General features: G+C 38.9%; 1 protein-coding gene across 1 annotated transcript; it reads right to left on the reverse strand.

Annotated features, from left to right (window-relative positions):
- Positions 1-715: 715 nt before the first annotated feature.
- LOC139141180 (uncharacterized) lies at positions 716-21,365 on the reverse strand. The gene is made up of 14 exons (XM_070710804.1): positions 21,181-21,365; positions 16,677-16,748; positions 15,443-15,514; positions 14,775-14,846; positions 13,840-13,926; positions 13,497-13,568; positions 10,117-10,188; positions 9,453-9,527; positions 7,408-7,541; positions 6,280-6,577; positions 5,111-5,159; positions 4,096-4,257; positions 2,571-2,741; positions 716-913 (listed from the first exon to the last, which is right to left on the reverse strand). The coding sequence occupies exons 1-14, from the start codon at positions 21,363-21,365 to the stop codon at positions 716-718; spliced, it is 1,719 nt and encodes a 572-aa protein (XP_070566905.1).
- Positions 21,366-22,398: the final 1,033 nt, after the last annotated feature.

Genomic DNA, 22,398 nt, shown 5'->3' on the forward strand with positions numbered 1-22,398 from the left:
CTTGGGCCCGCATCCAATTTCTTTAAACCTCCATAAGCTGTCTCTTTTGCTTATTTTTTCAGAACTTTTGTTTTGTGGTTTCCCTACACTTTCTACATTGAATCCCTAAACTGTAATTTAATGCCAAGTATATAGCATATAAATACAACCTATATGAGTATAATCTACATTGTTATTGTTGAAAATTGTATTCAAGTCCGGACTAGAATTCATTTGTAAACAATAAACAATGATCACTACACAGATACAAGCTGTGTTGACAAAAAGAATACTCGAAATTTCAGCACGACAAACGGATTAGGGTCAGACACGGTAGTTGATATACAGAAGCAGAATATTGAAAAACTTGCCACAAGTTGCAGCTTATGTCCCTTGAAGCCTTTGAGCGCCTAAGTCAATTTTTGTTGTCTTATAAACTATACCCCAATCAATTTTTTCAGATTTTTGCCGAAATTTTGATAAAACCTGTAGCAGATGAAATGTGATGTCCATTTGGTCCAAAATTATCCAAGTAATTACAGAAAAATCTACAAAAATTGGTAAAATGTTGCACTAAAATTTTGTTGGGAAAAATTACAGCACCCAAAGGATTAAATTGTTTGAAATTCGCAAACAGTCTGCAATTATCTTGTGTCCATGTCAATCACTGCATTATGACTCGAAGTAAATTGACGTATCTCACGACTACGCATAACTTTTGTAAAATATTTATTTTTTATTTTTTACTTCTGTCAAAAACAACCTCCTCCTCCTCCTCGTCATCGTCAGAGCTACTAAATCGAGTGCCTCCGAGTGACATTTTACGCTGCTTCTGCAAAGTTGCCTGGAAGTCATCTTCTTTCGACGCGGTTACTGCGTCGCTCCCCTCCTCGGCCGCCTTCCTGGCGAATATGTTCTTGGGTCGGTCGATGCTCTGTGTGACGTAGATACAAAAGAAAGACGAGAGAAATAAGAGTGTTCCGATATCCAAACCTAGGGTATTGTTGTTTTAACCTTGTCAATGATGTGTAAACGCCGGCAATACACCAGTTTAGAGTTCGTCCGACATTGCCTAAATATTCGACTCGGAGCTTCTCAGATCCGTGCCTTTTTAGCTAACGTGTTCACACACGTGGGCTAATGTCGCAGCGATGTCTGTCTGTGTGTCTGCCTGTGTGTCTGTCCGTTTGTCTGTGCGCCCGATATTTAAAAAAGGCTCATCAGATCAGAATCAAATCTGGTACATAGATTCAGTTTGCAAACGACAAGATCTGATTAGTTTTTGGTGGGTGTGGCTTGCTTACTTTTTGCTCATTTTCATAATTAATGATTTTAAATAAAACGGATATAAATTAAGAACGACTGCACACAATTTAATGAGGTTTGCTAGAAATGTTGATCACACCAAGATATATCAGCCGTGAATGTATTATGGGGTGACATGAAAGATAATTGCTTATTTGCTTATTTAACGAACTTTCCTAATTGGGCTATATATCTCAATTGAGCCAATAAAAATTGACGAAACTTGGTATGTATATTGAAGGTACTATGATTTAACATTATTGAAAGTCATTAAACATTTGTACTTCAGCAAATTCCTAATTTGCATATTTAATGAACTTTCCTAATTAGGGATTTATATCTGAATTGACTAGACCAAAACTGACGAAACTTGCTAGGTACATCAAAGATACTATGATACAACATTATTGAAAGTCATTTAGCATCTTTACTTCAGTCAATTTCTAATTTGCATATTTAATGAACTTTCCTACTTAGGGATATATACTTGGATTTATTTGATCAAAGTTGGCAAAACATGCTATGTACATTGATAATTATACCATGTTAAAACAATATTGAAAGTCATTTCGTATTTTCATGTCAGTTAATTTATAATTTCAATATCTAATGAGCTTTCACAGTTTTGCACATAAAGCTTAAAGAACTTGACCAAAGGCAATTACACTTGCTAAACAAAGTGGTATACAATGACAGCAGTCAAAGAAATTAAGTATTTTATTTCAGCTACTTACATATTTAAATACTTAATGACCTTAAGAATTAATCTGTAGTATATATTGTTCATTATGTCGATCTTAACACTTTCAAGAAGTTGCAAACATGTGACAAAGGCTCAAATCTACACATTATTGCAATATATAATGAAACACGTGAGCATTTTCAGTTCATATCTGGTTAATGAGTTTTCATTGCTTTAGTTTCTATCTGATCTTTCGTATGTGCTGTAGCGAGCGGAGTGCGGAATCCACCTGGCTTACGTGTGTGGAAGGAACATAAGGGTCGTCATACCGCGCAAATATGCCGATGAAAACACCATACAGAAGCAACTGCAGGTACACGTGACCTTGAAATCCAGTTCCATCTTCCAGACAGAACCTCTGTGTGACAGTTTTGCCCCAAGGATCACATTCCGATCTCTCTCTCTCTCTCTCTCTCTCTCTCTCTCTCTCTCTCTCTCTCTCTCTCTCTCTCTCTCTCTCTCTCTCTCTCTCTCTCTCTTTCTCTCTCGTTCAACTGCCTTGGCTTATATCTGTCAGCGAACCCTCTATGAGTCTGAAAATTACCTCTTTGACTTGGCCATGGAGCTTCTTGAACTCTAATCTCTCCTGCAATTTCTTCTCCCTAGACAGCGCATATTCTTTACGCTGTATCAGCTTTTCGTAACACTGAACGCATGGCTTAAAACATATTGGCGTATCTATTTTTGTTCCCAACTCTTCACCTGGATTGGGAGTCTAGAAGAAGAAAACAAAATGTACCTTCTTCACAAGTACATTGATATTATATTCCTTTTAACAACATTCAAATTAAGGTATAATGCGCCTTGTTGACAGATATTCGGACTGTCAAACATTTACAAATACATTTTTGGTCTACCACTTGTGGGGGCTCATTTTGAACTTGAAGCTTTTATGGCAAAGTTTTCATTAGCTTACTTCTGTTGAAATCGAAAATTTTATTTTTCCATAAATTTAACGAAGGAATTGCGGCCATTTTGAATTTCAAGTGTTGGTTAATATTTGGTAATTTTTTTCTCTTGTTCTAAGTTTTGCACGGTGACACCAGATTTTGCTACTTGATTTCGAACGGGGATGATTTAAAGTTTCTTTTACAGAAAGTTTTAGCAAAAGTTTAAGACTCTCAATTTCGAGTCGCGTACTATACCTTATTATCAGATTCCTTTCCACAACGTCAACATTAAAGGGACAAAGTCGCCCATTTTTCATGAATTTTTTTTGATACGAGATACTACTTATATTGTTTGACATGTTGAAAAATACTGATTGAATGGTTGACCATGAATATATTCGACCCCGATTTTAGACAAATTAAATGAAACCATGACGAAAATGAAGTATTGGTCATGACCATTCATTTATTTTCACGATGGTTTCATTGATCGTGTCTGAAACTAGGGTCAAAATTATGCATGGTCACCCATTCATTGAGTATCTTTCAAAATGTCAAACAATATAAGTAGTATCTCGTATCAAACAAAATTCATGAAAAAATGGGTGACTTTATCCCTTTAAAAGAAGAATACTGTCCAAATAACTTTCAACGTGCAATCATGGATTACCCGAATTTTGTGTGATTTGCATAAAGAAGGGAGATTATAACAGGTACCATAAAAGGGATTCCGAACCAAATTTTAGCAGAGAAAAAGGCGCTAGCTAAAGTACGAACCCCCCCCCCCCTGGTCCAAAAATAAAATTGTATGGTGGCATCGATGGCACCTCTTCATGATGTTTTCAGATGCATTTTCCACTAATTTTTTCATTCTATAAAATGCAACTATAGTTTCTTCCTTTTCTCCTAGAAGCGGTGCCATGTTTTTTCGCAACGCCCAGAGTTATTGTTGAAAACTGAATTTGTAGTGCGGACTAGCATTTTGATGTTAACAAATCAAATTGCACGGTTATACGCAATTCATAGTGTTGGCGAAGCTATTTCAAGCAAGCACATACAAAGGTAGTAACTTCCAATAATATAATATACTGAAATCTACAGTAATTAATTGATTCTGTAATATGTTTTGGCGTATCAGCCAACACCCATTCGCCCTCTAGCCACACTCTCTATACTTACCACGGCTCTCCCGCGACAGTAACACAGTAAGCAAAAGAAACATAGGATGATAATACCAGGCGTTACCATGGCAGCGATAATTTTGGCTCCTTGTGCCAGATGTAGACTATGACCTTTGAGCTGCCGCTTGGCGTCGATATGTTCCAAGCGTGCCTGGTGTGCCTGGCATCAGTAAAGGGTAAATGTTAAAGGTCAATGTATATCAACATTCGAATACAGAACAACGTGTATGTAAATGTCAATGTATGTCAACATTCGAATACAGAACAACGTGTATGTAGGAACGAATTTCAGAAGTTGTATTTGTTTTGACTATGTACTTTACTATGTACTTTACTAACTATAGTTTTATTTTAGCCGCTTCATGTTAAATATATATTAATGTCGAGCAAGTATTACAGCGAGTAGGAGACCCTGTGAAACTTGTCTGTCTTTGGACGGATCCACAGATAAAAACGCTGCTGTTAGAAATATTCTGGGCCAGCACAAAATCAATTACTAGTTAAATTCCATTAATACTCTGCTTTCACTTTTACAAATGTTGAATATTGTTTTAACGTAGTATCATCAATTACATGGCATGTTTCGCCAACTTTGATCAAGTTAATCCGGTACATCATCAATGGAGGGAAAGCACATCAAATGCTTAATTAGCTAACCAAATATTTTCGAGGTCCCATCGCAAAATCCTAACATCCGCAAAAACTAATCAGTTCTTGCAAACTTTTTAACAGAATCTATGTACCAAATCTGACTCGAATCCTTTCTGGCGTTCTTGATATATCGTGTTAACAGACAGACAGACAGACAGACAGACTGACTGACAGACTCTCTCTCTCTCTCTCTCTCTCTCTCACACACACACACACACACACACACACACACACACAGACATCGGTACCACTTTAGCTCACGTGTGTGAACACGTGACCTAAAAACTCGCTGCTTCCATTGCTTCTATGAGAAAATACGAGGGATAATAGTTTTTTCCTCGGGTCTACAAAAATGCACTTACACGGTATCGCTTTGAGTTGGCATCTGCATTCAGTGCTAGTGCCGGATATCTGCGGGTGAGAAGCACAGACAGTATTTACTACCCTTTTCAGAATTAGAGCGCGAAGCCACTGCAGTGAACTGCAATAAAACTGCTCACACTAATTAGTTTCAGCTGTAGCCAGCTGGCAAAGTCGACAACATTGTATGTCCCATGCAGACAGTTTGTCTGGGGAAGTTGAAATAAAAAAGATTTGTACATGGACCAGTGCATGGTTATGTTACATTGTATCTTAATATTGAACACAGGGTGCCAATCGTAAACTCTCATTTACAACTCGAGCCTCAGACAGAGCTAGTTTTGCCTTTGTACAAGCAGACCTTTTGGTCTTTATCAAGTAGCCTTGTTCAACACCAAAGTGGCCACGGCTACAGCTGAAACTAATTAGTGTAAGCAGTTTTATTGCAGTTCACTGCAGTGGCTTCGCGCTCTAATTCTGAAAAGGGTTGTAAACTCAACATCTATGTGTGACCGTGTTCTGTGAACAATACGTCACTATGTACTGCCGATGCCGCATTGCCTTGTCATAATAAGAGGGCGCACTAAGCACGATAACGCCAATTTCCAAAATTTAAGGCTCTTTTTTAACAATGGTCACAGCCGACTCAATGTAATGTCGTCTTGAGATTTGGGATGTGCGAAATGTGATAAGTCCTTTTTTTTCATTCCGTACAATTGAGTAAGTGCTTGTCGCGCACATTTCTGAAAAGATTCGAGGTAAGGCTGGAGGTAGCCGTTTCACAGACAAAGATTGCATGGAAAATTCGTGCTTAAATGTACATCGCGTGATGGAAATGAAAGTCGTTCCAATTACTTGCGAAATTTCAAGCAGGATATCTCGAAATTCCCTGATAAAAGGTAAATTCTCTCGCGCGGAATGTTGAAAGTAAGGCTTTATGTATACGGAAGTGGAAAAACGAAATGCAAAACGTTTTGATACCAGATATTCAAGCATATTATAACTTCACTGTTCTATTTCTAAACGCTTTCAAATTTAACAGAATTTTCAACCAGTAGAGTGCACTGCCACACTGCAACTCATGTCATTCTTACAGGCAATGAAAACCTCAAAGAATCGCACAGTAAATTAATTAACGCGTGATTGAGCAATTTTGGCATAAATCACTCACCCTAGATTCTCTTCTTTCTCAACACTTAGTACATATTTTTGAATAAACTCCTCCATTCGAGATTGGAATATCCTCAAAAAGAAGTTTCGCTTGTTTTCGTCGGGGAGCTGCTGAATACGCTCTCTCATTTCTGTGTCGTACTCCAGGATTGCCTCTTCCCCCTCGATGCTGGTTGGATCGTACTTCTTCCCGTCGACTATAATCTTTCCACGGTCCACTTTGGGGACTTTAACTTCTCGCAGCGTTATGAATTTGTATCCAAGCTTCTCGCGAGACTCGGGGTTTTCTCTCAGCTTTTCTATGGTAAGTAGAAAATCAGAACAGGTTTTATTTATTTGTAGTTACATCTGCAATATTGCACGGTGACTGAGTAGTGTAGCACTAAATCTCCTCTTCAAGGGTGAAATGGGTCGGTTGATCTGTGAAGCACAGTCCGCTTTTAAAGTTTTTGGGCCATAACCTTAGACTGGGAATATCGGTCGTATGAGGGCCACTCGATACCCGCATCTTTCTTCGAGCGACGGGTCTTCCAGTCTACCGTTATTCCTAATCCACCTGTTCTTCACGATCCAAAATCTAAAGGTGTTTTCGTCTTTAGACAGTGATATCAAATAATAACCCTCTATATCTATGAAGTCGATCACATGGTCCACCATAAGTATATTCGGTTGGCCCAGTTGTTCCAATACCAGCAAACTGATTATGTTTTTGACATTTATTTATTTGTCTAGCGGCTAGCTGAGCCATCATTGGTCAATATCATCACGATGATGTAAGCACAATTTTTGATGCAAAAACGGCGTAGGAGTGTTTGTATCGTTATTCTTCGCCGCCACTTCATGAAAATAAGTACATTTTTATGTTATTATTGCTTCGTCAATATATGGTTGACCTTTTGAAGGGGCAGTCCTAAATCCCTGGTTTTGGATTAGTTCTTGTTGACAATGAGTATGTACACTGTGTAAGCCCTTTAAGTTGTTTTCCGTTAAAACTTTTGTCAAGTTTGTCAAGTTTGTTTTGCTTTTAGATAAAACTGACAAACGACCAGACCCTTTAACTTCGCGAACTTCTTCTGAAGAGTTCCCCTAGCTTACGGTTCGTAATCATACTGCCGGGACATGTACTTACGGCACAGCAGCGTCTGTTCGTCCTCACAAGTCGGTGTATCCGACAGATCATTTATCTGAGCGCCCCTCGACTCCAGCTCGTACTTCATGTCAAGCCAGTCACAGTTACACGGGAAAAGATTGCCTGATAGATAACTGAAAAGACGTTCTGACCGTAACTAACCCTTTTCTTTTCACAATTACTATTACTGTGGTAGGTATTTATGTGTATGTGCGTCAAATCAACCAAGCTTGCAAAACATTGAGCAGGGCGCACTTGCGTTTTTTAAAGTGTCACATTTATACCTCCGACAACTGAAAGTTGTCAGACTTCACACAACGAGAGGTAATGGCTAGAACCGAATATGGCAAATATAATGCAGGTTCTGACCAGAAACCAAACTGAAAATAAATAAATAAATAAATAAATAAATATATATATATATATATATATATATATATATATATATGTGTGTGTGTGAATTATGAGTATATATTATGAGTGAAAATATATATATATATATATATATATATATATATATATATATATATTATATATATATATATTCATGGTAATCTGTAACAAGGAATTTCATATTAATAATTACATTTCCGGAGAAAGTAATGTCGTAAAACACATAAGGTGCTTACGATAATACGTTCTCTGGATATGGAATTTTTACTATATTTGCCTAGTAATCTTGAAACTCATTCCTGCACAATACTTAATGACATTCCTTGTAACAGATTACTATGAAAATTTTCGGATTCAGAAAGGAAATTACTTCAAACATACAAACACTTGAAGTACAAAGTGACATGATGATTCATTCTGCACCGTTTTCGAGGGAAACATGAAATCTCCTACTTTCCCAAACCAAGACGGCGACAATTGATTCTCTTTATGTTATTTCAAAATGAGCTAAAACGTAGTGTAGACTCACAAAGAATTGAGAGATTTTGAGAGTGAAAATTGTCCCCGGGGACTTGTCTGCTTGAAGAGGGCTTACAGAGGTTAGGGGCTAATACACTGGTAATATCCCACATCTATAATTAGTCGATTTCATCGTTTGGTCAACTATATATAGACGATCGCCATTCTGAAGGAGATCGTTGAACCGGGGACTGATCGAAATCTAAATAACTGGATATAAGAAATCCGACCATTATTTGTGCTAATAATCTAGTTCTTAACAACCACAGATCTGTATTTGACAGCAAGACAAGCTGTTGTCAGAGCCAAATTATCCCTTCCCATGTCTAATCGCCTTGTAATGATATGTTCGCTCCCCAGAGCGGCGACTTTGATCAAAAGAAGCGGTACAATATTCCACTACCTCGTACCTGAAAGGATAGGGGTACTCAGATTGTGGTAGAAGGCGACGGATTTGGGAATTCATCTGTTTTGTGTTACAAAGTGGCCATCCGAGGGCGCACTCTGATTACCCGATCACACTCTGTTGCACTGATATTGCTTCTCCGGTGCGACATCTCTTATTTGTTATGCAGAGATACGACAAAACTACAGAGCTATAATATATACTAAAACGCCTTTACCAAGCGCTGAAGAATAATTGATAACTTAAAGGTTACATAAAAATGGTCATAAGGGTGTGTGATGTGTATTCTTTTAATCTATCTGTGAAAGATGTAAATAAATTATTCGCTGAGTTTCTATAACCTCGAGCAGTATTTTTGAGTTATTTTCAATTATTTGTCTTCTGTTTGGAAAATGCGTACTTTTGCTAGACTCCCAAAATCATGTCGAAATCCCAGTGCTCAGGGCCTGAATACAGCCTATTTGTCAGTCATGTTCAATGTTCAGTATTGTTGACAGTGAATTTCTGCCTACGCATGAATTCATTTCTCGACAATAACATTGCATATAATACACAGTAATGTTGTATGTGCACAGTAGTACACACGCAGTGCCTTGTTTCGGGAAGGCTTATCATAAACAGTTCAATAAATTCAAGGGAAAATGATATAATAATGTGAAATATTTCCAAAAGCATCGAAATGTCCTAACTGTGTGTACATAGGGCGTATACAACAAGATTCACTTACACTTGCCTCAGGGTGTACAACCGTTGCAGAGCAAATATGAAAACGTTGGGTTTCAAGTTCACATTTCGAAGTGACCTGTAAAGATGAGATGACTGCAGGCGTTATTATCAATGAATATTGAATATTTAAGTATACTGGCACTACCAGCTTAAACAGGCAGGGACCAACCCCTGATGTCGTTCTCGAAAGAAAACAGCCTTCTATACGATTTCAGTGTTTGATGGATCGTGTTAAAATATATGAGTCTCTAAATCGAGAAAATTATCGTGCTGTAGATTTTTGTCATGTGTACATCTTCGGAAATAAACCGGGGTGGAGGGGATGGGGTTCTGAATGATGATACGCCCATTACAAGGCTATGGTACATTGCAAAATATCATTTTTACAGGTACAGTAAGTCTGGTCAGTTTCTTATCTTACGAGTTTCTCGCGACCTCCCCCCCCCCCAAAAAAAAAAAACCTCGACGAAGTCAAAACATGAAAGCTATCCGCGAAGGAAGTAATCAATAGGAGAGCAGATCTTTGCAGACGTCAGATCCCATGCAATGCTCCACTTTTCAATAAAGAACACACAGCTAAACACGGATGCGAAAGAAAAAACCGAGGTTAATAGCGGCACGTCGTTACCGTAGCAACGGACGAATGCCGCGGGGGATTTACTCACAATATTTTGAGGTCGACCAGTGGACTGAACGCGTTCGTCTCAATGGACTCGATGTCGTTATAATCCAAATATCTGAAATTTGAAATGGAAATGATGAGAACGAAATTGTATCTCTGAAGGGCGAAGTCATTGGGGATAATAAGTCCCGCAAAGAATGACGGGGTGCCGATTTTGAAATCCTACACTTTTGGTACAGCAATTGACCCTACTGTCTACTTTTAATGAAAATTAAATACTTTTTACGTTTCAAAATCTTCGATAACAAAAATCTCTTCCAAGGCTTTTGAAATGTATTTCTTCTCCCATGTATTCTTTCGACCCAACATTAACAGGAGAAGGATCACAAGCCTACATGTACTCGACAAGAAACACCCCTGTCCCTTAACTGTGGGCGAGCATTATATATGGACCGTCTTCTCCGGAGGCTATTAGCACGGTGCAATCTTAGACGGCACCGAAGAAGCTTTTTAGTGAAAGGGGAGATCTAATTCCCGGTGTTTATGAACCCAATATGCTGCATCATCGCGTACAGCCATCCGATGAGTCGTGAATCGCAAGCAGAAACTAACCTCTTAGAATCTGTCGTGGAGAATGGCAATGAAAGAGAATGTCCTTTGAAGTCTATTTTTTCCACGGTTAATGGTTATACATATTGCTAAAGACATGCAATATTATGTGGTCAAGTTCGCTATAGTTCCGGCAGTGACAGCATTATGGACTAATTTGGACTTGCAGATGTAAATTTGATTCGCCCGTTTCCGCAAATGCCAGAGGATTCAATAACTCATTGAGGAGTTTAGTTAACCCACCGAAAGGCTTCAAATCACGTTCTCCCCATTGAACGCAGTGGGTATTCGCTTTCTGACAAAGTTGATTTTATCGTGGCATGGTACGGTGGAATCTCACTCCCTGCAGCTGGCTGCTGATGAAAGTTTAGGTGTACATGAAGTTGATAAGCAAGAGGCAGCCGACCAGCCGATTTCGAGTCACTACCAATGGTATGGCGGTATTCGAACAAAATGACCGGGATAGCAAACTTTTCCACTACATCTATATGTCTAAAATTCTCTTATAGGCAACAAAAGTTTAAATCTTACGTAAAATCAATCTACAAGTTGGAATGCAATCTTACAGAACCTTCAAGAATTACATGTAGAAAAAAAGGGATGTTCCTTGTCATGCTTTTTGATGTATGGTTGTCATTTGTCTTTGTTCTGCTCAATATTGTATTTGTCTTCTTTGTTCTTCGGTTTTGTTATAAAAAAATCAAAAAAGGAGAAGTTAAATCCGTTCATACCTGTCATCTCGCCATGATTTAAAAATTCTGATTCCCCATACACCGACTGTTTTCCCTTTCCCCCCCCCCCCTGAAGAAAACCATGCCACAATCTTCCCATTATGAAAGCTTCCCGGCGCACCAAAGGCTTGCTAACCTCTCCCAATGCACCGCGCATGATTATGCCCTCACTCCAACGACCCTGATCTGCAAACAACCGAATCATAAACTGTCCGCCTGTTAGGCTTTCTTCCAAAGTGATCGCTGAACAAACGAAAAGTTGCCCGCCTGCCCTTCGCTCGCTCGCCAATAAGACACAAAAAAACGACTACAAGAATCCAATCGCAAACATAGATGTACGATCAGTCTTCCTGGCTGCCCCTCATAAGTCGCCTTTGGAGCCAAAATAAAATTCCTGCTGTCTCCTGAGATGACTATTCTGGTGTATCCGGTAAAGTGGATAGGGACAAACTGCGATATTAGCCAACTTACTGCCCCAAGCAAAACGTTGGCAATGGTATCACGAACTAATGAACAGGCAGGAACTCTTTTATCATCGTGACTGACCTTTTGACCTCAGGGTAATGCGAGGATTCACTTATGGTCTACCGAACATATACCCTGAAAGTTTTTGATGTAAGCTTATGGTTCTCAATTGGCACTCACGGCCAGTGGCGGACAGCGCTAAAGATCTGGAACCTTCTCTTGAGAATAATGAACGTTCATCTTCGAATGGTGGCACCGAAATTTTGTGAAGAGCGTAAATTCTATATCACATAGATGGATTTATAGCATCTGGAAGGCCCAAAACGTGATGCCTAATTTACCACATGTACTAGAACATATTAGATTTTCTGGGGGAAAGTGTGAAGTAACGAAAAGATAATAGCTCTTTAAAAATATTGGGAAATGATGCGAGCGTTTTGAAAGAAGTGAGATACCCGCTATGAAAGTTCATTCTGAAAAAGCACGATGTGACTCGACTATGTGATGGTAATTTTTATCGGCGTGATGAGAACAACAATATTTCTCATCCTCGCATGCACATAGTACCTGCCACGGTACCTTTTTTCCACTTTCGCTTGGAAGAAATTTAATGCACAGAAAGACAGTACGTTGAGCACGAAAGAAAATACAATAACCATAGGATTGCATGCATATATAAGTACGAAACAGCTCTAAACTGTGAAGTAATACTTGTCAACCTACTGCATGTATAAATTAACGCAGTCAATTCTGTTTGTTGTTCTGATTTGGGTAATCAGATCTTGTGATTTCAAGAAAAAAAAAATCAAATAAAAGGTGATGTTTCATTTTTGTCTGATACGTCCATTTTATTTGAGTCTCAAGTATATTGGTGAATACTCTTACAACTTTCCATCGCTGGAGAAACTTCATTTGTCACTGGCATCTGATAATGCCTAAATGATCCGTAATTTATCAAAATGCGTATTATATTTTGCTATGAAGAAACGTTCTAACTCAGAATCTGTTACAACACCAGATTCTTGAACTGCAAGTAGTTTAGTATGCCGTGCTGTTAATGTGATTGCCTTCAGGGTACAAATCTGTTTGGGTTTTTTTGTTAGATGAGCATATTTGTGCTGATGGCCTATTGTATGTGAATAAATAATAATAATAATAACAACTTTGTGATAAATAATGAATGAAGGTCCATCGGACTTTGCAACTTGACCATCAAAGAGCTTGGATGAGTATTCTTGACGATCAGGGGACTTTGCTACTTGGCCATCAGGGGACTTGGCTTCTTGACCATCAGGGGGACTTTGCTACTTGGCCATCAGAGGAATTGACTACTTGACCATCAGGGGATTGTTCATCAGGGGATTTGGCTACTTGACCTTCAAGGGACTTGGCTATACGTACACTTGACAATCAGGGGACTCGGATTCCTGGACCGTCAGGTTTGCCTGTAGATGGATTTCTGTGGATACCACCATACTAAATGAATGTGCCAACCCCAGTAATGACGTCATTCATAGTGCCTTTGTTATTTCTTTGAACTGTCTCGGTACCGATTCATATTCTCATACCGTAACAGACTGTACACATTACCAAGCAATGACGCTTTTATATTACTTACAATGATTTCAGCTTTGTCAGCCCTTCGAACATCCCCGCCGTCAGCACATTTAAATTATTATTCATGAGTTCCCTGTAACGAATAACACATCAGGAAGTAAACAAACCGATTACGTCAATTTGAAATACTTGAAAACTTTGAAGAGTCGAAACTTTGACCTTTTGAGACCTGTAATAGCTAATGATCCATAGATTAGAAACTCAATGGCTAGTGTGCTCGATATTGCCAAGGTATATACTGTCTGTCATGAACAGAGGTGAGAAATTCGTCTGATGCTTTCCAACCGACATGATCGAATCACAAGACTCGCATACTCATCGAAGCCATCAACTGTAATACTCACAGCGTCTCGATCGGACTGTGGAGATCGCTCCCAGCGGTTTTGAATGTGCCTTTTGGAATATACTCAATCTGGTTCCGAGAGAGATCCCTGGAAGGACAATAAACACAGACTTTGATTTGAAATTGCCTTCGCACGCAGACAATCCCGATGGCGGTCAAAGGGCGCTTCAAAATCCAGTCCCCCGCGACTTAATGCGTATATTGCCAAGATGGCAAATGACAAAACTCGCATCAAATCACACAGAAGAGTCGCTTACCTGGGGTGATGCATTGTGTTTCACGCAAAGGCGTTTTTCGCAACATCGTCATTTGAGAGCACATCTGCTTTATCACTCTTATAGTTTGCTTGCATCGCGCAATTATGTACAATTTACACTGTTTAGAGGTATATCTAAGGAATTTGACTCATTTTCTTCAAACAGCATGCGGCCATCCCGACACCATTATCTACCTCACTAGCTAACAAACCACGCAATGTTCGAGCTGAAATCACTCGGAATATATGAATTGTTGTTCCAGTCGGTAGCAAAAAAGGAGTTATTTTGTAGTTTGCGCAACCCTACTGCGCCTCTGATAGAAACGAATGGGACACGGTGATCATGTTTGGATTTGGTTGCTTTTAAAGAGAGTGCACGCATATATACCGAATATTCAAGGTGCGAGGGTGATCTGTTCGTGGCGTATGATCGGCAGTTTTACATAAGTTTTGATTTCGTCAACCTCAGAAATAACCACCAACCCGTAAACGATCTTTGTAAAAACAAATCTTTAGGGCATTTCATGGCAGCTGGTCTCTCCAAATAATCAAAGCTCTGTTTGTACAACCCTGAAACAAATGTTACTCCATAGTTTAGTGAATCGATCAGTGTTATTAGAGAATTGATAAAAGCGAGATTTCAAATGGAATTGAGCACACAGCATAATGAGTCCACTTACACTTCGCGGAGATGAGACAAGCCACTGAAGACGTAAGTGTCAAGAAAGCGAATGGAATTCTCTGCAAGCCAGCTGAAATGAAATGATTGAAAAAGGAATATGCGTTAAAATCACAGTGAAGGAGCTTCACAGTAGCGTTATACATGAATTGAGATGATTAAGATCAATATAAAATGAAAAACAAAACATACAAAGGTAAAAAAAAGAAGACAATGTTGAAAATCAAACCAAGAAGTTCGTCGTGGCCTATTTCCCCCCAACCCCAATACCCCCCTACAAAACAAACGCTTATAGAGTTTTTTAACTGGCATGAGTGCTTGCTAATACGGCATTTTCGCTGTATATAAACTCAATAAAAAATCGTTTTCCGTCGATTTTGTCCGCAAATAGTAATGATTAGTTTTGTCATAACAAGACCCTAAACAAGTTGATTATCGAATAACATGACCCTATACAAGTTCATTATCGAATAAAATGACCATATACAAGTTTATTATCGAATTATACAATCTGCCTTCGACGTAAAATGAAACTACTCTCTACCGTAAACAATGTTTCGGGAGACGAGACAGCATGATACGGAACGTGCGTGACGTGAAGCTGTCAGGATGCGCTCAACTGTCATGAAATTGAAATCGATGAGAGATTCTGTCAACCGGAATACTTACAGTTGTCGAACGTGACGGAGGCCGTTGAAATGACCCTGGAGCAGCACCTTCAACTTGTTTCTTTTCAAATTCCTGCGGTTGGAAGAGGAATAAAAAAATGCAGGTTTTCTATAAAGCGTTTACTTGCTGTGAATCTAGTTTCTTTTCCGGAAACAAATATGTCATGCGATTGCACGACACGATTACATTATCCGGCGTACAAGACGTCAACAACACCTGGGCGTTGGAACTGACCAGTGTCGTGGAGAAAGTTTGACTTCAGCATAGAACGTCGACTCGACGAATTACTCATAGAGTTCATTGCACGAGGGTATAAAACTGCATAAGGTATCCGATAGAAACAATTTCATGCATTTGTTGGCAGATAACCATTATAACATGCTGCGGTGAAAATAAGTGAACGACCGCCCAAGGTGACGTCATAAATCACTTCATAACCCAATTACAAAACGAGCAAAAGTTGTTCATTGCTGTACGACATGCTGAAGGTTTTGTTTAATTCAGAAATACTGTATAAAAGAATGGAAAATAGTCCGCGGTCTAATTGTTTTTATCGCCTTTGTTAAACGTTGTTATTGATGGTGGCGATGATGATGATGATGATGATGATGATGATGATGATGATGTTTACGATGGCGATACGGTAATATCTAGTACATGTAGTTGACAACTCACACACAAATAGCAATACTCTTTATGTTGATTTGTGCTCCTTCTATTAGTGTATATCTTTCAAGCTTGCGGTGTCGCGATTTCAATTCAACTCAAACATTCTTCTGTCTACAAGAACCAATCTAATTGAAAGTCTTTCACTCATGAAAGAACGTGGATGAAAATGCCTACGGATACGCATCACCTTGGTATGTCATCATGTCCTCATGGTCTCCATTGTGGTTAGACCATCAACACTGCAGTTCTTACGTAAAAATACAATCGTTCAATTCCTGTCTCCTGAGAGGACGAGGTGGCTTACGCCCTCCCCCCCCCCTTCCCCGGGACACTACAAACCTACTCTCGTTGGGGTGACTTGAAGGGTTAGGATTCGGGTTGGGGTAAGCTTCCTGTGGATGAATGTCCAGAAGTTTATCATTGATAGAGCGACTTGAACGACTTCAACTGAGAGATGTTTTCTGAATCGAGTCTGATTATACTGGAGACAAGTTCAACGAGACGAGTCTGTCTCAAGCGATGCTTTACTAGTCTGTAGAATTGGAACGATGAAAATGCTACTTACAAGACTTTGACGTTTCCGAGGCCGGTGAAATCACCCACGTTCAACTGATCAATGTCGTTCCCTTCAAAATTACTGAAAGAGAATGGAAAATGTTAGTTTCATGATGTTTGTTCAATCGCTCGAGACACCTCTGTTTTGATATCTTGAAATGTTGGCGTTTTCTAGCGGTTGATCCGAAAGACCGGAAAGAAGTTTTAAAAGATGGTTCGCTCTGCTATCGATCGATGCACGTGATCAGCGTGCTTTTTTCCCAAAATATCGTGGAGAAAACGGATTTATGCTCCTATGACCCAAAACAACATAATATCGAGTTGTTTATCGTCAAATGGAGCGTATTTCCCAATAACTCTCATTTCTGTGAGAGTTCGTTTATTTGTTACGTCCATTGCGTACATTTCATGATCTGAAAATGAAAAAAATCTGTAATAACTCACAGTTTCGCTGATCCTATTTGAGACAAACATGTTTTAATTGATAATTTCAAGTAGAGTAATAAGAGCGTAATAAGTGAGTGGACATGATGGCCTTTGAATTAACTGTGGCAAGCGACTCAGATGTTCGACGGATGCAAGGTTTCAGGTAACATTCAACCTTTGAGACAGGTTCAGTGACACCAGAGTATGTCATATATTCCAATTTAAGAGAATATCTGTCTGTAGAAGACACAGATTGAAGTTCGTGGTATAGGTCATCACTGGGGCGTCCTTTCCGTACGACTTGTCTGACTCCTCGTGAACTGTACTTAAATTGAACGTGGGTGGATTAGAGGAAATATCTATGCATGCAGTAAGGTTGAGTGGTTTTCACGGAAAGTATTGATCATTCAGTTGTTAGATCACGAATTAATCCGTCTTTGGAAGCTCATGTCAAAACCACAGCTATTTTGGATTTTTAATGATTTATCCATCAAATTAGTCTGTACCTACGACACAGGAGCATTTAGAGGGGTCGTGTAGAATTTTCGAGTTAAAGGGAGGGGGGTCGTCCCGTATGCGCCTGCGCGACTTTCTTGTTGATAAACATTACCTCTTCCCAGGAATTGACAATGAATGTTTAGCAAATGTAAAACAAATTCAGCATTTAATGCATGTTCATAGTTCACTAGTTTTGTAGCTTTCCAAATACTGCACGACTTTGCCAAACAAACTTTGGTTACGTCCCTTCGTTTATATGAAGATGTTTCGGCTGTGGTTGGCAGGTTGAGTTTCGGTATAGCCGCCATTTTTAAATGTTGGATATGCACAGGGTATGTAGGGATATGTTGTGCGGAGCAATAGACCCGTTGTATTGGTTCCATACGCACACTCGAAGACGAGACCATTATCTCCCTTTCAGCGAGACAGCTGAGGCGTCAACATAGTACAGTTCGTACATTGTTAACCAGGTTACTTTATAAAACAGAACGTTTATGCCGTATAGTTTCTCCTGGTGGTAACTTTTCCGTGACCGAATGTCAAAGAAAGGTCACTTCTGCATTGTTTGTTGGATTCGAAAACGAACGACTTTTAAAGATGGTGTGTTGTTACGTATTTTAGGGAAAGTCTGGCCAAGATTTATGTTGACATAACGTTTAGCACACCTGTTCACACAAGTGGGATATCGTCGAATAAATGTCTGTGGGCGTATCTGTTTGTCTGTTGGGGCGACATCTAAGAATGGCTGATCGGATCGGAATGAAATCTGGTACATGTGAATGTACATGGATGGATTTTGTAGGGGAATGGCTAGAGCTAAATTATTGTTGGTTGGTGTGTCTTGCATAATTAATGATAATTTGCATAATTATCAGACCATCCCTAATTATTCCAGGATTCAGAATAACTTAATCATATCTGATGAATCTTGCTACAGTTTGCAAGGTCGTTAGCAATCTCAGGTTAATCATATAGCTAATTTGCGTATTCACCGAACTTTCACAAGAAGGGGTATGTATAGCTGGAAAGACTTGCAAATTTAAAGTTGATGAGCAACTAACACAATATTGATGATACCAGGATATGACAGTTATGAAAGACTTGCAGCTGTTTTATGTCAGCTAATCGCTAATTTGTATTTTTCATGATATATTTGTTTGACGCTACGTATTAGCAAAAGCAATAATCGAATTTTATAATCCATATCTTCGGAGTGGCTGCACCAAATCTGATGATTTTTGAGTAGTGTTGACGAGAAACGGACACTAAGTCAAATACGGTCATTTTGTACACAACTTACACACCTTGTGCTGCTCACCCTACTTATCATGGAGCACCCTAGCATTTTCAGTTCACATCTGGCAAGGAAAAGTGTGACTCTGGCGGTTTGTGAGTGTACCACTTAGCACAGTGCGTCGTGTATATTCAACAAGAAAATTACAGAGATATCAAACTTTATCCGCTGGAAAGTCATTGCAAGAAATAATCATACGGAATCAGTGACGGCGTCTATATATATTATAACTTTCAGGGCGTGAATTAAAATCTTTGGCACTAGACAGGAGAACAGAATAGTATGATTGTTGAAATAAAAAGTGAATTCGGCCATTTACAATGTAAAATGCTCAATGGGCTTAATATTGAAATGTTGAATTTCCGAGTGACATTATTCTGGAATTTTCCATTAAAAGTTGCAGAGTTCACCACACGAGGCATTTCACGTTACTCGCTAGATATGGCAAGTGGCGTGTTTCTGGCTTCTTTTTAAGACCTGATTGGACTGTATATTCTTAACTTAATTGTGTTGAACTTTCAAAAATCCTTCCCCATTTTCTCGCTCTAGTGTATTATGACGCGCGGGTTAAGTTGTTCAGATCGAGGAAATGAACCACATTTTACAAATAGGGGTCGACCTCATTTTATACTTAACTACTTCGGAAGAGGAAATTAGGTTGTGGTTACTGGGTAAGTGTGAAATAGGGGTCTGCCATGTGACAGAATTCGTGAAAGCTTTTCAGCGAACCTCGAGTGCTTGCGTAATCTACGCCGTGAAGTCACGTACTCTGCTGCCGCGTTAATTTGTGGTCGAGAGGCAAGTGTGAAATGGGGTCAGATTTTGGAAAGAATTCTGAAAGAAGCCTTTGAGCGAAATGCTGAACGTCTGGTGAATCCAAACTCTCGTGAAATGACGAATCCTTTTCATGCAATGTTGAACAACTTATTGTGAGAGACCAAAGCTTCAGTGTGTAAAAGGCTGTCTTGCTGCAACGTGCAACACGACCCCCTCGGCGTAATGCAATCGCGTCGTATTTTCGTTTTGCCCACTTATCTGATCACTGCCCTTCAGCCCAGATTTGTTTTCTGGACCGAAACCGATGGATAACTTTTGTTGTGAATACCGCCGAAAGTGTTGCAGTTGAATTGGAGGATAAGGTTTTACGTAAGAAGAGCGTGAACGGGCAAATATGGTGACACAGAATACGGTGAAAGTACTCCCTCGCGACAGCGGCTTTCTCGGCAACAATGACGCTAATTTGTGCGCTTTCTGAAAAACTTATTATGTACATTTCTCTTCGTAAATCTACTTTTATCCCAAATGCTCCAGAGACTATCCTGGCAGTGACACTTTTACATATGGAAATGAAGATACTGAATTAAGATATGATCTCATAAGAGCGTGATGTGCATGTATGCATATGCAAAAATGTTTTCATCGTATAATATATATATATATATATATATATATATTATACGATGAAAACATTTTTGCGTATGCATACATGTTTTCATCGTATAATATATATATATATACATATATATATATATACATATATATATATACATATATATATATATATATATATATATATATATATATATATATATATATATAAATAAACAGATTACTTCAAGTACAAAGTAATGAAATCTATTACTTAAGTTTCATGCATCTTGCAATCCTCAGATAGAGGATTATCCTCTATCTGAGGATTGCAAGATGCATGAAACTTAAGTAATAGATTTCAGATAGAGGATTATCCTCTATCTGAGGATTGCAAGATGCATGAAACTTAAGTAATAGATTTCATTACTTTGTACTTGAAGTAATCTGTTTATTTATAACGCTCTGCTTTTTGCATTGAGCACTGTAATTTCCCTCGAGGACATCTGTATACTTCGATATATATATATATATATATATATATATATATATATATATATATATATATATATATATATATATAAGGGATGCTGGAGAATTGATTTTACAATTTCATCTCTACAACGTTGTTTCGAGAGTCGCGAGACTCACTCATCAGGAGACTAGACTCCAGTCTAGTCTCCTGATGAGTGAGTCTCACGAAACAACGTTGTAGAGATGAAATTGTAAAATCAATTCTCCAGCATCCCTTATATATCTCGCTCTACTTTTGTATTGCGCACTTTGTATCGGACAAGTCGAACCGCATACTTTGTGTATATGTATATGTATATATATATATATATATATATATATATATATATATATATATATACAATGCTGTCATTGTAGACTCACATAGAAATGTACATAATCATGTCTTACTTACATTTCTGTTATCATTGATAACTCGTTCATATACAAATTTGTTGGTATAGTCTTCAGTTTTTCGCCTGATTCCGTGTGACACGATAGCACACCATCTTGGCAGTTACACTGGTCGGGGCAAAGCGACAGGCTGGACGAGCAAATCGACAGCAACGCCAGCAGGAACGTCAACAGCGAAGACGTCATTGCACTTTGAAGGAAGAAAATGAGATTGAACTGAACAAGGAAATAGACAAAATTGTACAATAATAAAGTAATAATGAGCTTATATGGCATATTGGTTTCCATTCTCGAAATCTTACTGATTTTTTGCTTTTGTAGGCTCATGTTCAGAAAACTATCTTTTGGCCATCTTGTTTTTGTGAAACCCGAAAATCAAATTCACAAGAATAGAGTGAATGACAGCAACTTAAATTTTCATGTCGGGAAATTTTGCGCATACTCTTGTGATCGAAAAATAAGTGCGGTGTAAAAATTCACAGAGAAAAAGTGTTGGGCATTCATTTTGGAGGTGCGTTGTACTCTCTAGAATACTCTCTTTCTAAATAAACCGATACTGATGACTTTCTGGCAATTATATTCTGTCCCTGCATAACTTGGTTGTGAATCACATTCGGTTTCTGTAAGTTTTTTTCGTTAACGATCATTGAAATGTTTTATGAAGAGCTTCTCCTAGAGACTGATACACTTTTAGTTCAAATGACAAGCATGGACACCCCTCCACTTTGTAGAACGTTGGTTGTAAAGTCCGCGTTCCTGCAACTTCATATCGATAACTTCCTACGTAATGGCGTCACCGTGGAAATATTCACAAAATTACATTTTCCAGTTTACCTTAGTGCTTACCTACACTCAAACACGACACCCCATTGCGATGCAGCACTGTAAATGGTAATTAGGATGAAATATAACTCTCAAGTAGATTAGCAGTCGTAACCGACAATGGCGGATCTTCTGTGTTCTAATGCGCGCAAGGAGTAAATTCCGCCGTATATCTATAGATACAGAACGAAATCTTCTATCCTTCCATGTACGCGTCCGTGCGCGCTTTCGATTCCAACGCACGGGCGCGACGCATCGCTGGTCACGCGTACAGGTTCCATGCAGCCCGGCTCCCGACCTCGCCAGTGGTTTTCAGACGCGCGACATGCAGTGGATACGATCAAAAAGCTGCTTACGCGCTTAAATTAAAGTAAACACCAAAGCTTGTCCAGTCTAT

Source organism: Ptychodera flava, chromosome 9 (genome assembly GCF_041260155.1).
Source record: "Ptychodera flava strain L36383 chromosome 9, AS_Pfla_20210202, whole genome shotgun sequence".
NCBI classification, from domain to species: domain Eukaryota; kingdom Metazoa; phylum Hemichordata; class Enteropneusta; family Ptychoderidae; genus Ptychodera; species Ptychodera flava.

Bases quoted from the DNA above. Each gene is read 5' to 3' on its own strand.
- LOC139141180 (XM_070710804.1), bottom strand. From the start codon at position 21,365: ATGACGTCTTCGCTGTTGACGTTCCTGCTGGCGTTGCTGTCGATTTGC. The intron at 13,569-13,839 runs GTGAGTATTACA...TATTCGTTACAG, and splicing joins CACAGTCCGATCGAGACGCT to GGAACTCATGAATAATAATT. The intron at 2,742-4,095 runs GTAAGTATAGAG...TTCTTCTTCTAG, and splicing joins ACTGTCGCGGGAGAGCCGTG to ACTCCCAATCCAGGTGAAGA.